General features: G+C 38.1%; 1 protein-coding gene across 8 annotated transcripts in view; it reads left to right on the top strand.

The window, feature by feature from the left end:
* Positions 1-14,918, top strand: part of SMIM14 (small integral membrane protein 14) — a 127,138-nt gene that overhangs the window by 98,484 nt on the left and 13,736 nt on the right. For all 8 annotated transcript variants that reach the window (XM_030314006.1, XM_030314010.1, XM_032593004.1 and 5 more), the window contains one exon: positions 8,714-8,762. In XM_030314006.1, the coding sequence (XP_030169866.1) occupies positions 8,714-8,762 (49 nt within the window). The remainder of the gene's footprint in view (positions 1-8,713; positions 8,763-14,918) is intronic.

Genomic DNA, 14,918 nt, shown 5'->3' on the forward strand with positions numbered 1-14,918 from the left:
TGTTAAGCAGTTAGGTAGGCATGAACAAGGTGGGATAAAGCAGATGCTGGCCATACACTCTGAGCCACCCCACCCAGGGTTAACAGCCACACCTTCAGAGCCACTCCAGGGCTAACAGAACAAGAAAGGCCTAGCCACAGAGCTGGCTCAAAAGCCACAAGGGAACTTCCAAGAGCTGAGGATGAACACAAAAGGTGCAAGCTGCCTTAAGATCACAGCAAAAACTCATTAGAAACTCATAAATAGACAATACATAAATAAATAACAGAATGCATCATGGCTGCGTGCATGCACAGAAGCCAAAATGTTATGTAACCATCAGCTGTCAATCAAAGCCAAAATTACATATAGAAAAAGCAAACTTAAAAGGATGCAGTTAGAAAGTCTTGGGGCCATTGCCACTCTTGCTCTGGCAGTGGCCCACTTTCTCTCTTGAAAATATAGTATACTTATCTACTCAGTAAACTCTGTCTCCCCATTCTGGTCTTGGGTCTCCAACTCTGGGTGCATCTGGGACAAGATGCACCTTGGTATCTGGTCAACCGAGTGACCCAATAACATTAATAGGTCATATATATGTCTTTTATAGTTTGAAACTTTATGGAAAGTAACAGATAAAGAGTTTGAACCCATATACCTCTGATTTTAAAGCTTCTCTTTTTAACCACTGTTCTGTTTACCAGTACACAGGCAGCTACTGTCCATGGGAAAGAACATGACTTCCAATATGTGAGGTTCTTGAGCAGACATAAAAAAAATAGCGATAAGTTCTAGTTCAGGTATTGTCTTAACTCGGGTGGCTAAAGCAAAATACCACGGATAGGTGGCTTAAACATCAAACATTTATTTCTCCCAATTCTGGAGTCTGGAAAGTCCAAGATCAAGTACAGGTAGACTTGGTGTCTGGTGATGGTTTTCTACTTGGTTTGCGGACAGCTGCCTTCTTGCTATATCTTCAACATGGTACAGAGGGAATAAGGACTCTAGTCTCTTCTTAATATAAAGGCACTAATCCCATCGTGGGGGCTTTCCCCTTATGACCTCATTTAAATCTATTTACCTCCCAAAGGCCCCGCTTCCAAAAACCATCACATTGGGGATTTAGGGCTTCAACAAGTGAAGTTGGGACGCATTCAGTCTATAGTAGGTACATTTTGGTAACTCCAGAGAGAGACTTTCTTTTCTTTATAATTCTTTTCAGTGAATTTCTCCAAAGTAAGTTTTCTCAAAAAGATCCATTTATCTGCTTTTGTCATTAGAATTGTCTCTTTGAGAAGATGTGGCATAGTATTACTTGGCAATCAAAAAGAATGAAATCTTGCCATTTGCAACTATGTGGATGGAACTGGAGGGTATTATGCTAAGCGAAATTAGTCAGAAAGACAAAAATCATATGACTTCACTCATGAGGACTTTAAGAGACAAAATAGATGAACATAAGGGAAGGGAAACAAAAATAATATAAAAACAGGGAGGGGGACAAAACAGAAGAGACTCATAAATATGGAGAAGAAACTGAGGGTTACTGGAGGGCAGACGGGCTAAATGGGTAAGGGGCACTAAGGAATCTACTCCTGAAATCATTGTTGCACTGTCTGCTAATTTGGATGTAAATTTTTTTTTAATTTTTAAAAAAGGGGGATTAAAAAAAAAAAGAATTGTCTCTTTGATCTACATTTTTCCCAGAGACCTCTGACAGCCAAGGGTTTCTGTTAGGCTTCCTGGGTATCATAACAGACTATTTTATATTCATCAATTTCCCTAATGTGAAATCTCTTGGCCAGGTCTCTCTTATTCTTTCAGTCTTTTTAAATCTGTGTTTTCTGCCTTTTTCCCTAATGAGTAAACACATTTATTATACTCATGTTATGCTGTCTCTGTGATTTTGAAGCAGGCTAACTTCAAAAACTTTCCATGACCATCCTGGTTAGATGGAGAGATTTAAATCTACTTTTAGTTATTTTCTGGGATCCCAGGATCAGTGTTAACATGAAATTTACCTGGACAACAATTGTTGGCTATAGATAGTCCACATGTGGTTCTTCCCCTTGCCTCCACCGTAATACAGAAAATATTTGAAGTTTATGACTCCATCCTGTAGATCCTGTCATTTGTTTCCTTCACATATTATCCTTGGTTTTCTTCTAATTATATTTGTTTTCGCAAATAGTTTCCTATTGGAATAGCCAAAATTAGCATCAATAGTACCACTGTATTCTCCAAATAAGTCAAGAGAAAACTAAGATGTAAATTAGGCCTTTGTTTAAACAGTTCCATCAAAACAGTGAGATTCTCTTGTATTTAAATGCATGGCTTTTTTAAAGTGTGTATTTATTTATTTTGAGGAAGGAAGAGAAAGAAAGTGTGTGCCTGTACATGAACACGGAAGGCGCAGAGAAGAGAGGAGAGAGAGAATCCAAATAGGCTGCATGCTGTCACCATGGAGCCCGACTTGGGTCTTGATCTCACCACTGTGAGATCATGACTTGATCCGAAACCAAGAGCCAGATGCTTAACCAACTGGGGCCACCCAGGTGCCCTTAAATAGTGGTTTTTTAATTCTTTAAAGACTGTAATTTACTCATCATAGGTGTTTGAATCTGAATACTGAAAATATATTCCAAAACACTGGTTTGGAAAAAACACGTAGTCCTGATCATGATACTTTGGCACCTCATTATTCAGAGCCTGCAGCATTGCCTGTTTGTGAACGTGAAGAATGTAGCCAGGAACTCAAAGAAGACCTGCCAGAAGAGCAGAGTCCAACCACAGCTCTTGGTGGAATGTCCCAAATATTCACCGCAGCTTGGACTAGAGTTGAAGTGCTGCACTCAGCCAGGCTTCCGATGAATAAATTCTTCTCATTCTTGGTTGGGGGGAGGGGAGGGGTGGGGGGGGCAATGCATGCACATGCCCGTAGGCACTCAGTTTTAATTTTCTTAAAGCTGAAAGAGCTCCTGTCTGCTTAGCATGAGCCAAAGGATTTATCGTTTCCTGTTGAAAATCATTTGACTCCCATACGTAGAAAAAACCACTTATTATGAACCAACACAGCTTCCACATTAAACTGACATAATTTCTCTTTTTACCAATTATATGTGAATTAGTTAATTTTCTAGAAACTTCTATAGCAGGACAAATTGTACATTACCATTTTTTATCATAGTCCCAAAGGGAAGCCTACTCTTTCTTCCCCTGGCACTTAAAGGAAGAGCTCTCTCGCTCTCTCTTCTTAATGTTTGTTTATTTTTGAGAGAGAGAAAGAGAAAGAGAGCATGAGTGGGAAAGGAGCAGGAAGAGAGGGAGGCACAGAATCTGAAGCAGGCTCCAGATGTCAGCACAAAGCCCTACGTGGGGCTCGAACCCATGAACCATAAGATCATGACCTGAGCTGAAGTCGGATGCTTAACTGACTGACCCGCCCTGGTGCCCCTCCCTCCCTCCCTCCCTCTCTCTCTCTCTCTCTCTCTCTCTCTCTCTTTAAAGTGATCTCTGTGCCCAAGGTGGGGTTCTAACTCAGGATCAAGAGACACATGCTCATCAATTAAGCCAGCCAGGTATCCCAAGAGAGATCTCTTTCAGTGTAGAAGGAAAACATTGGCTATGTTGGTCTTAGAGCTACTTAATAACTACACATATGGTTATTTTCACTTTAGTCAGATTTTGCTTCAGTTCAATTATACAGTACATCAACTCATGGGAGTATTTTGTAACAATTCAGAATTGTGCTTGAGAGAATGTAATGATATGTTGGTAACTATAAAATTATGATACAAAATTTTGTACATTGTAAAGTAGAATGGAATTGTGTTAAGGATTTAGATTTTAGAGTTAGTACTGGATAATCAAGTTAGCTAACCTCTCCCAAACTCAAGTTTCATCCATCAGTAAAGTAGCAATAATAGAACCTGTCTCTAGCCTTGGTTGAGAATTAAATAACAAGTTAAAGTTCTTACTACAGTACCTACCACATACAAGTTTCCAGTGTTTGTGATTATAATAAATTATTTAAGTTATAATAAGTCACTTTTTAAAGTAATACAATTTTAAAAGTAATATAATTTTTATTTAAATATGTCCCAAATATTATAAAATGAGAAAGTACTCCCAATTCCACAATGATAAACCATATGGGTATCTGTTATATATTGCTATGTCTCAGAATTGGAGGCAGTCAGACAAATGACATCAGTAGCATACTGTGATGATTTGAGCATACAGAGAGAGCATTTGGTCCTGGGGTTAAATACAACAGCTAAGTAACATGGCTCTTATGCCCCAGCCACAAGTGACTTTGTGGTTCTTCATCACTATCTCACAGGAGCCTGTTCACCTAAGGCCCTTTCCTAGTTGTTTATTCTGCCTGGAATGCTCAATCCCTTGATCTTTACTGTCCCGTAGATAGCCCCTTAAGTGTTATTGCCTCTCTCTGCCTGATTTAGATATAATGCCATCCTGTTTTTGTTCTCTGCATGACTCTCTGAAATTTTTTATAATATATATATTTTTAATTTTTTTAACGTTTATTTATTTTTGAGAGAGAGACAGAGTGCAAGTGGGGGAGGGGCAGAGAGAGAGGGAGACACAGAATTTGAAGCAGGCTCCAGGCTCTGAGCTGTCAGTGCAGAGCCTGACATGGGGCTCGAAGCCACCAACTGTGAGATCATGACCTGAGATTAAGTTGGATGCTTAACCGACTGAGCCACCCAGGCGCCCCATAATATATTTGTTAATCGTCTGATTTCTCCCCAAAGACTGTATGATCCATAAAAGTAGAAACTTTGTCTTTTTCATACTATATCCTCAGTACCTAGATCTGTATTTGGCACATAGTAGGCATTTAATAAGTATATTGAATGAATAAGTGAACAAATGATTGTTGCGTCATTATTATTATATAGATGTAATTCACGAGCATCTCACATTTCTACATGAACATTTTAAAAACATGTTTGTTTATTTTTGAGAAAGAGTGTGGGGGAGGGGCAGAGAGAGAGAGAGGAAGAGAGAGAATCCTAAGCAGGCTCTGTCCTGTCAGCACAGAGCCTGACATGGGACTCAGTCTCACAAACCGTGAGATCTTGACCTGAACTGAAATCAAAAGTTGGATGCTTAACCTACTGAGCCACCCAGGTGCCCTCTAAATGAACATTCTTATATGGCTACAGAGAAATATTTGTTTTTTCTCTTATTCCATGTGTGTTTCCTAGTAAGTTCAATGATTTAAGAGCACAATAGTAAATATTTTAGGCTCGATGACTCTATAATTATAACCTCAGCTGTTGTAGTGAAAGCAGCCGTAGACAGTATCTAAATGAATGCGTGTGGCTGTGTTTCAGTTAAACTGCAAGCATACCTCATTTTATTGCACTGTCTTGCACTTCATACATACTGCATTTTCTACAAATTGAGGGTTTGTAGCAACCCTGCATTGATCGAAGTCTTACCAGTACCATTTTTCTGTCAGCATTTGCTTGCTTCATGTCTCTGTGTCACATTTTGGCAATTCTTGCAATATTTCAAGCTTTATCATTATTATTTATTATGGTGATCTGTGATGAGTGGTCTTTGATATTACTGTTGTAATTGGTTTGGGGGTACCATGAACTTCATCCATATAGTATGGCGAACTTAATCCATAAATGTTGTATGTGTTCTGACTGTTCCACTGGCTGGCTATCTATCCCGCCCCGCCCCCCATCTCTCTCCCTGTCCTCAGTACTCCTTATTCCCTGAGACATAAAAACATTAAAATTGGGTCAATTAATAGCCCTGTGATGGTCTTTTAAGTGTTCAAGTGAAAGGAAGAGTCCCACATCTCTTACTTTAAATCAAAAACTATTAATGATTAAGCTCAGTGAGAAAGGCATGTCAAAAACCAAGATAGACTGAAAGCTAGGTCTCTTGGGCCAGTTAGGCAAGCTGTGAATGCAAGGGAAAAATTCTTGAAAGAAAATTAAAAGTTCTACTCCAGTGAACACATGAATGATAAGAAAGCAAAACAGCCTTACTGCTGATAATGGAAAAAGTTTGAGTGGTCTGGATAGAAGACCAAACCAGCTACCACCTTCCCTTAAGCAAAAGCCTAATCCAGAGCAAGAAGATCCTAACTCTCTTCAATTCCATGAAGGCTGAGAGAGGTGAGGAAGCTACAGAAGAAAGGTTTGAAGCTAACAAGAGGTTGATTCATGAGTTTTAAGGAAAGAGGTTATTTCTATAACAAAGTGCAAGGTGAAGTGGCAAGTGCTGATTTGGATGCTGCAGCAAGTTACCCAGAAGATCTAGCTGAGATAGTTCATTAAGGTAACTACACTGAACAGTAGATTTTCAGTGTAGATGAAACAGCCTTCTATTGGAAGAAGATACCATTTAGGACTTCCATAGCCAGAGAAGTCAATGCCTGGCTTCAAGGGACACGTTGACTGTCTTATTCGAGGCTAATGCAGGGACTGACTTTAAGTTGCAGCCAGTGCTCATGCTCATTTACTGTTCCCCAAATCCTAGGACTCTTAAGAATTATGCTAAATCTATTCTGCTGGTGCTCTGTTGGAACAACAAAACTTCCATGACATCATGTCTGCAACATGGTTTACTGAATATTTTAAACCCACCACTAAAACCTATTGCTCAGGAAAGAAGATTCCTTTCAAAATATTACTGCTCATTGACGGTGGACCTGGTCACTCAAGAGCTGTGATGGTGATGAATGTTGTTTTCATGCCTACAACATCTATTCTGCATCCCCGTGGATCAAGGAATCATTTTAACGTTCCAGTCTTATTACTTAAAAAATACGTTTCATCAGGCTAGAACTGCCTTGGGTAGTGATTCTTCTGATGGATCTGGGCAAAGTGAATTGAATGTGTTCTCTATATCCATGAGCTCTGCTTGTTTTTTGTTTTTAGATTCCACATATAAGTGAGATCATACGCTATTTTTCTTTTTCTTCTTTTTTTTAAGTTTATTTATTTTGAGAGAGAGAGAGCGCGTGCGTGCATGCATGCAGGTGGTGGGGGGTGAGGAGGGCAGAGAGAAAGAGGGAGAGAATCCCAAGCAGGCTCCACACTGTCAGCACAGAGCCCTGTCAGCAGGGGCTCGATCTCGTGAACCATAAGATCACTATCTGAGCCGAAATCAAGAGTCAGACACTTAACTGCTTAACTAACTGAGCCACCCAGGTGCCCCTTTATCTTTTTCTTTGTGACTTCTTTCACTTAGCATAATTCCCTCTGGGTCCATCCCTGTTGTTGTAAATAGCAATATTTCATTTTTTTAGTGGCTGAATAATATTTCATTGTATATATATTTGCAACATTGTCCTTATCCATTCCCTTTTCTCAACATCCTCACCAACACTTGTTGTTTTTGTCTTTTTGATAATAGCCATAGAATGTATAATTTTTAAAGAGGTTTTTGATAGATTCCTTTCTTATTTAGGGTTAAGATCTGTCTTCCCATTTTAATTCAAGTAGGACTGCTTTTAGAGGTATATACCAAAGCACGCCTGATCGTCTTAGAGAACAGTTTATAAAACGATTTGTTTAGTTGTTAATTCCAATAATTGTTTAGATGAGGTCCTAATTGGTATGGCACAGTAGTAATAATAGCTAACGTTCCTTGGTTTCTTACTACAGTTCACTTGCATTATCTATTTTAATCCTCACTAGTACTCAAATGTAGGTAATATTATCCCCATTTTACCAGGTGAGCAAACTAAAGTTTAGAAGTGTTAAAGACCTTGACCAAGGTCTTTGAAACTCTAGAAGTTTGCAGATCCAGACTTTAAATCCAGGTCTTTTCTGCAGAGCTCTCATACTTAACCAGCTAAGCACACCTGCTCTGTTGTTTTCCCAAGCAATTGCAAGTCATGAGTTACTGCTTTAATGGAGAGAGGGTGTCATTATAAAGTAACAAGGCTGAATTAAAAAGTTGCATGCTCCTTATTCTCTTTTACTATATGGCCATCTCTATTTTAAGATTTATCATGTCATTTCTAAACATCATAAAATTTCTCAGCATAGGGTGGGCATTCATAAAAGGGTGATGTATATTTATTGATAGTTTTTTCTTTTAAATTTTCTTTTTAAAAATAATAATCACATGGTCCCAAAATTGTGTAAAAAGATAAATATTGAAAACTTTAGTTTTCATCTCTGTCAGAGTCTACTTCTCCATTCCACCCCCAACCCCTGTGGTATCCATTTTTATTAGTTCCTTATAGCCATGGTTTATGCAGATCTAAGCAAAAAAGGGAAAGTATTTGTTCTTCCCTTTCAAAGATGCATTTTCTACAAATAGAATCTTTTTTTTTTTCTCTGCTTCGAATTTTCCATGAGAAAAAAATCTCATTAACAAAGTTTACTCTCCTTCTAGTAGTCTTCCTCTACAGTTTAGCGTTCTTCTTTGGGAAGTTTAATAATGTGAAGCAGTTTAGGTAGGTCACAGGTGATTTTCTAAAAATTCCTTAATATAAATGGGTGAATTGTGCTAGATCACAGTGTATGTGAAAGTATGTGAAAATAATTTTGACTAGAAAAAATCCCCCAAAGCTGGACTGCTCCTCAGTGTAGTCTGTGTTTGTATCTGATTCTGAAGGTACAATATATCTACTGTGGTAGCATTTGTTTAAAAAAAAAAAAAATCTTTCTAATAAAGATTATCCACTTTTGGTTAAATCCAATGGCTAACTTTCCTTTCTTCTTATTCATTGTAGTTGAGGCAGTCCCAGTCCTACTGCACAGACACAGAATGTCTTCAAGAATGTAAGTAATGATGGCACAGGAGGGGCCTTGCATTGGGGCAGAATTAGAGGACAGATGACTGTGAATGTTGGAAATTTTATTTATGGTTTGTTGTTCAAGGAAATGGTTCTCAGTAATGTATTTCCTATTTAAATATTTCATTTTTTAACTTAAATATTTTTTTCTTCCTCAAAAACAAATTTTCATTGAAGAAAATTTTAAAATCATAGATAAGGAAAAACTTGCAAAATACTAAAAGATAACCATTATTGACAACTTGCTGTAAAACCTTTCAGACCTTTTTCTTGGCAAATATATGTGTAACGTGCACTTCTGGCTGGTCACACTGGAACAGCAAGGCTGCTAGTGCAAACCCCTCACCCTTTCTCTACCATGTCTTTTTTGCATCCATTGGCAGCTTTGGGAACTTTTGAATGGGGAGAGGAGCCCATTCTTTCCCAGGGTGTGGAGGCTTTGGGGCTTTGGCTCTGACATTAGCATTCTCTAGGGAGCAAAGGCAGTTGGGAAGTTTCTCAATATGGCTTTATGGGCAGTGGTGATGGTAAAGTGAGAATCAGAAGAGAAAGATGGATCCTGCATTGTGAATATAGCTGATAGACTTGGTGGCTATTAGGTGAAGCACCTTTTTTACAAGACACAAATAACTTGAGGGGTTCTAATACCTAACATTCAAGCCAGTTCTGTCTTAGCCATAATGATTTGACTGTAAGAATGGAAGTATGACATTAATAGGAAGGTGAAACCTGACACAATTAATTTCAGATACATTTGTGAAAATGGGATCACTTTGTGTGTATTGTTTTTCACCACTGTATTATAAACATATTAGTGTATATTTATCTTAAAAATAGTTACTGACTAAATAATAATACATTTTGGGAATACATCAGTGTTTAAGTGATTTCCTTTTATTGGAATCTTAGCCTGCTGATGTATTTTTTGCTATTATAAATAATAGTTGAACAGATATCCTTTATATGCATATTTTTAATCAAATTATTTTTTTACCTTAAAATTTTATTTTTCATTTTACAGAGAGAGCTTGCAAGTTTGGGAGGGGGTTGAAGGGGGGAGAGAGAGAGAGAGAGAGACAGAGACAGAGACAGAGACAGAGAGACACGGAGGGAGGGAGGGAGGGAATGAATCTCAAGCAGGCTCCACACTGTCAGCACAGAGCCCAACAGAGGGCTTGATCCCATGATCCTGGGATCCTGACCTGAGCTGAAATCAAGAGTCAGACCCTCAACTGGATCAGCCACCCATGTGCCTCTGTTTTTTACCTTTTCCCTCTACTTCACCCATTTCTCCCACTCCTCAGCCCCCACCTCTGACAACCACCAATTGGATCTTTGTGTCTATGAGCTTATTTTGTTTTGTTAGATTTTACATATAAGTGAGATAATACAGTATTCATCTTTCTCTGTTTCCCTTATTTCACTTCCATCCATGTTGTCACAAATGACAAGATTTCATTGTTTCTTATGGCTAAATAATATCCTATTGTGTGTGTGTATATATATATACACCATCAGTTCTTTATCCATTCATTGTGGATGGACAATTAGATTGTTTCCATACCTTGGCTATTGTAAATAGTGCTGCATTGAACATGGGAGTGCATATATCTTTTTGAATTAATGTTTTTGTTTTCTTTGGAGAAAACCCAGAGGTGGAGTTGCTGGGTCATATAATGGTAGTTCTTGTTTAAATTTTTTGAAGAACCTACATACTGTCTTCCATAGTGGCTATACCAATTTACATTCTGATCAACAGTGCACAGGGTTCTTTTTTCTCTACATCCTCACCAACACTAGTTATTTCTTACCTTTTTGGTAATAGGCTTTCTAACAGGTATGAGATGATATCTCATTGTGGTTTTGTTTGCAGTGTCCTGATGTTAGGTGACTTTAACCTGTTTGCCATCTGTGTCTTCTTTGGGAAAATGTCTATTCAGATCTTCTGATAACTTAAAAAAAATTTTTTTTAATGTTTATTTTTGAGAGAGAGGGAAACAGAGTGCAAGCAGAGAGAGGGAGGGAGACACAGAATCTGAAGCAGGCTCCAGGCTCTGAGCTGTCAGAGCCCCGACGTGGGGCTCAAATCACAAACCATGAGATTATGACCTGAGCTGAAGTCACCCCAAATACTTTAGCTTTGTAATAGAATTTGAAATCAGGGATTGTGATGCCTTCAACTTTTTTCTTTTCTCAAGATTGCTTTGGGGTCTTTTGTGGTTCTATACAAAGTTTAGGATTGTTTGTTATATTTCTGTGAAATATGCCTTTGGAATTTTGATAGGAATTGAATTGAATATGTAATTGCTTTGAGTAGTATGGACATTTTAACAATTATTCCAGTGTGTGGGCATGGAGTATCTTTTTATTTGTATCTTCAATTTCTTTCATTTCAACACACAGCTCTTTCACCTCCTTGGTTAAATTTATTCCTAGGTGTTTTTTGATGCAATTATAAATGGGACTGTGTTCTTAATTTCTCTTTTTGCTAGCTTGTTATTAGTGTATAGAAACACAACAGGTTTTTGTGTTGATTTTATATGTTGCAATGTTAGTGAATTTGTTTATTCTAACATCTTTTTGATGGAGTCTTTAGGGTTTTCTATACATAATGTCATCAGCTAATAGTGACACTTTTACTTCATTTTAAATTTGGTTGCCTTTTATTTCTTTTTCTTGCCTAATTGCTCTGGCTAGGATTTCTAATACTGTGTTGGATAAAAGTGGCCAGAGTGAACATCCTTGTTGTGTTCCTGGTTTTAGAGGAAAAGTTTTTCGGTTTCACAGTTAAATATGGTGTTAGCTTTGGGCTTTATTATGTTGAGGTACATTTTCACCTTGTTGAGAGTTTTTGTAATAAATGGATGTTTAATTTTGTCTAATGCATTTCCTGCATCTATTGAGATGATCATATGACTTTTATCCTTAATTTTGTTAATGTAATATATATCACATTGACTGATTTGTGATCCTTAGAGTAAATCCCACTTGATCATGATGTATGATCTTTTTAAAGTATTGTTGAATTCTATTTGCTGATGTTTTGAGGATTTTTACATCTGTGTGAATAAGGGACATTAGCCTGTACCTTTTTTTCTTGTGGTATCCTTGTTGGTTTTGGTACTAGGGTAATGTTGGCTTCATAAAATGAGTTTAGTAGAATTACCTCCTCTTCTGTTTTTGGATGAGTTTGAAAAGGATTAGTGTTAATTCTTTTTTAAATGTTTGGTAGAATTCACCAATGAAGCTGTTTGGTCCTGGACTTTTGTTTGTTGGGAGGGTTTTGATTACTGATTCAGTCTCCTTACTAGTAATCAGTCTGCTCAGATTTTCTGTTTTATCATGATGCAGTCTTGGTAGGCTGTATGTTTCTAGGAGGTTATTCATTTCTTCTAGGTTGTCCAGTTTGTTGGTGTATGATTGTTCATACTAATGTTATGATCCTTTATATTTTTATAGTATCAGTTGTAACATCTCTTTCATATCTGATTTTAGTTGAGTCCTTTCTCTCTTTTTTTTGGTTAGTCTGACTAAAGGTTTATCAATTTTGTTTATCTTTTCAGAGAATTAGCTCTTAGTTTTATCAGTCTTTTCTAGTATCTTTTTAATTTCTTTATCATTGATTTCTACTCTAATCTTTGTTATTCCCTTACATCTACTAAGGGAATATTCTGTATTCTGTTTTTTTTCTACTTTTTGAGGTATAAAGTTAGATCGTTTGAGACTTTTCTTATTGCTTGAAGTAGGCATTTATCACTGTGAACTTCTCTCTTAGAACTGCTTTTGCTCGTGGTGTGCCTGGGTTGCTCAGTCAGTTAAGCATCCAACTTTGGCTCAGGTCATGATCTCATGGTCTGTGAGTTTGAGCCCCATGTTAGGCTCTGTACTAACAGCTCAGAGTCTGGAGCCTGTTTTGGATTCTGTGTCCCTCTCTTTCTCTGCCCCTCCCCCACTCACACTGTCTCACTCTAAAAAATAAATAAAACATAAAAATAATAATAATAAATGAACTGCTTTTGCTGCATCCCCAAAATTTTAGTGTTATAATTGACTTTTTGTTTGTTTCAGGATATTTTTGATTGTATAAAATTTTTCTGGGGTGCTTGGCTGGTTCAGTTGGTAGAGCATGCAACTCTTAATCACAGGGTTCTGAGTTCAAGCCCCATGTTCAGTGTGGAGCCTAGTTTTATATTGCTGTGGTTGGAAAAGATGCTTGATATGATTTCAGTCCTCTTAAATTTATTAAGACTTACTTGTGGTCAACATATGATCTATTCTAGAGAATGTTTTCTGTGCACTTGAGAAGAATGTATATTCTGTTGCTTTTGGAGGGAATGTTCTATATATACAGTTAAGTCCATCTGATCTGACATGTCATTTAAGGCTGATGTTTCCCTATTGATTTTCTGTCTGGATGATCTATCCATTGGCGTAAGTGAGGTATTAAAGTTCCCTGCTATTATTGTATTGCTGTCTATTTCTCCATTGAGGTCTGTTAATATTTGCTTTATATATTTTGGTGCTCCTATAAATATTTACAACTATTGTATCCTTTTACTGGATTGACCCCTTCATCATTATGTAATGCCCTTATTTGTCTCTTATTATGTAGTCTTTGTTTTAAAATTGATTTTGTCTGGGCACCTGGGTGGCTCAGTCAGTTCAGTGTCCAACTCTTGATTTCGGCTCAGGTCATGATCTCATAGTTCATGGGATCAAGCCCCTCATCAGTCTCTGTGCTGACAGTGTGGAACCTGCTTGGGATTCTCTCTCTCATCTATCTCTCTGTCCCTTCCCTGCTCATGCTCTCTCTCTCTCTAAATAAATAAAAAACATTCAAAAATAAATAAATAAAATTGATTTTGTTGGATATATGTATTAGCTACCCCAGCTTTCTTTTGGTTTCTTTTTTTTTTTTTTTAATGTTTATTCATTTTTTAGAGAGAGACAGAGAGCATGAGCAGGTAAGGGGCAGAGAGAGAGAGAGGGAGACACAGAACTTGAAGCAGGCTCCAGGCTGTGAGGTGTCAGCACAGAGCCTGACATGGGGCTCAAACCCATGAACCGTGAGATCATGACCTGAGCCAAAGTTGGATGCTTAACTGACTGAGCCAGCCAGGCACCCCTCTTTTTTTTTTAAAAAACATTTATTTCTTTATTTTTGAGAGAGAAAGTGAGCACAAGTGGGGGAGGGGCAGAGAGAGCGGGGGCAGGGTGGCAGGGGGACACAGAATCTGAAGCAGGCTCCAGACCCCTCTAATGTGGGGCTTGAACCCATGCACCACAAGATCATGACCTGAGCCTAAGTCAGACACTTAACTGACTGAACCACCTAGGCACCCTCTTTTGGTTTCTATTGCATGGAATATCTTTTACCATGCCTTTACTTTCAGTCTCTGTATGTCATTACATCTAAAGTGAGTCTCTTATAGGCAGCATATACATGGGTCTTGTTTTTTGGTTTGGTTTTGTTCTTGGTGTTTTATTTTTATTTTGAGAGGGGGCGGGGAGAGGGGTAGAGACAGAGGGAGACAGAATCTGAAGCGGTCTCCAGCTCTGAGCTGTCAGCACAGAGCCAGACATAGGGCTCAGCCACGGGATCATGACCTGAGCCGAAGTAGGACACTTAACTGAGCCATCCAGGCACCCTGGGTCTTGTTTTTTTAATCCATTCAGCCACTCTATGTCTTTTTTTTTTTTTTTTTTTTTTTTTAAATAAGCTCTATGCCCAACGTGGTGTTTGAACTCACAACCCTGAGATCAAGAGTCATATGCTCTACCGACTGAGCCAGCCAGGTGCCCCACCACTCTGTCTTTTGATTAGAATTTAGTTCATTTACAGTTAAAGTACTGGACTCCTGGCTGGTTCAGTCATTAAGCATCTGACTTTAGCTCAGGTCATGATCTCACAGTTCGTGAGTTTGAGTCCCTCTTCGGGTGAGCTCAAGCCCCGCTTTCGGTAAGCCCCTCTTCTCTCTCTCCATCTCTCTCTGCCCTCTCACGTGTGCCCTCCCTCTTAAAAAAGAAAAAAAAAATACAGTTTAAGTAATTAATGATAGGCATATACTTGTTGCCATAGCGTTCATTGTTTTCTGGCTGTTTTTGTAGTTCCTTTCTGTTCTTTTCTTGCTATCTTCCTTTC

This window comes from Lynx canadensis, chromosome B1 (genome assembly GCF_007474595.2).
Source record: "Lynx canadensis isolate LIC74 chromosome B1, mLynCan4.pri.v2, whole genome shotgun sequence".
NCBI lineage: Eukaryota > Metazoa > Chordata > Mammalia > Carnivora > Felidae > Lynx > Lynx canadensis.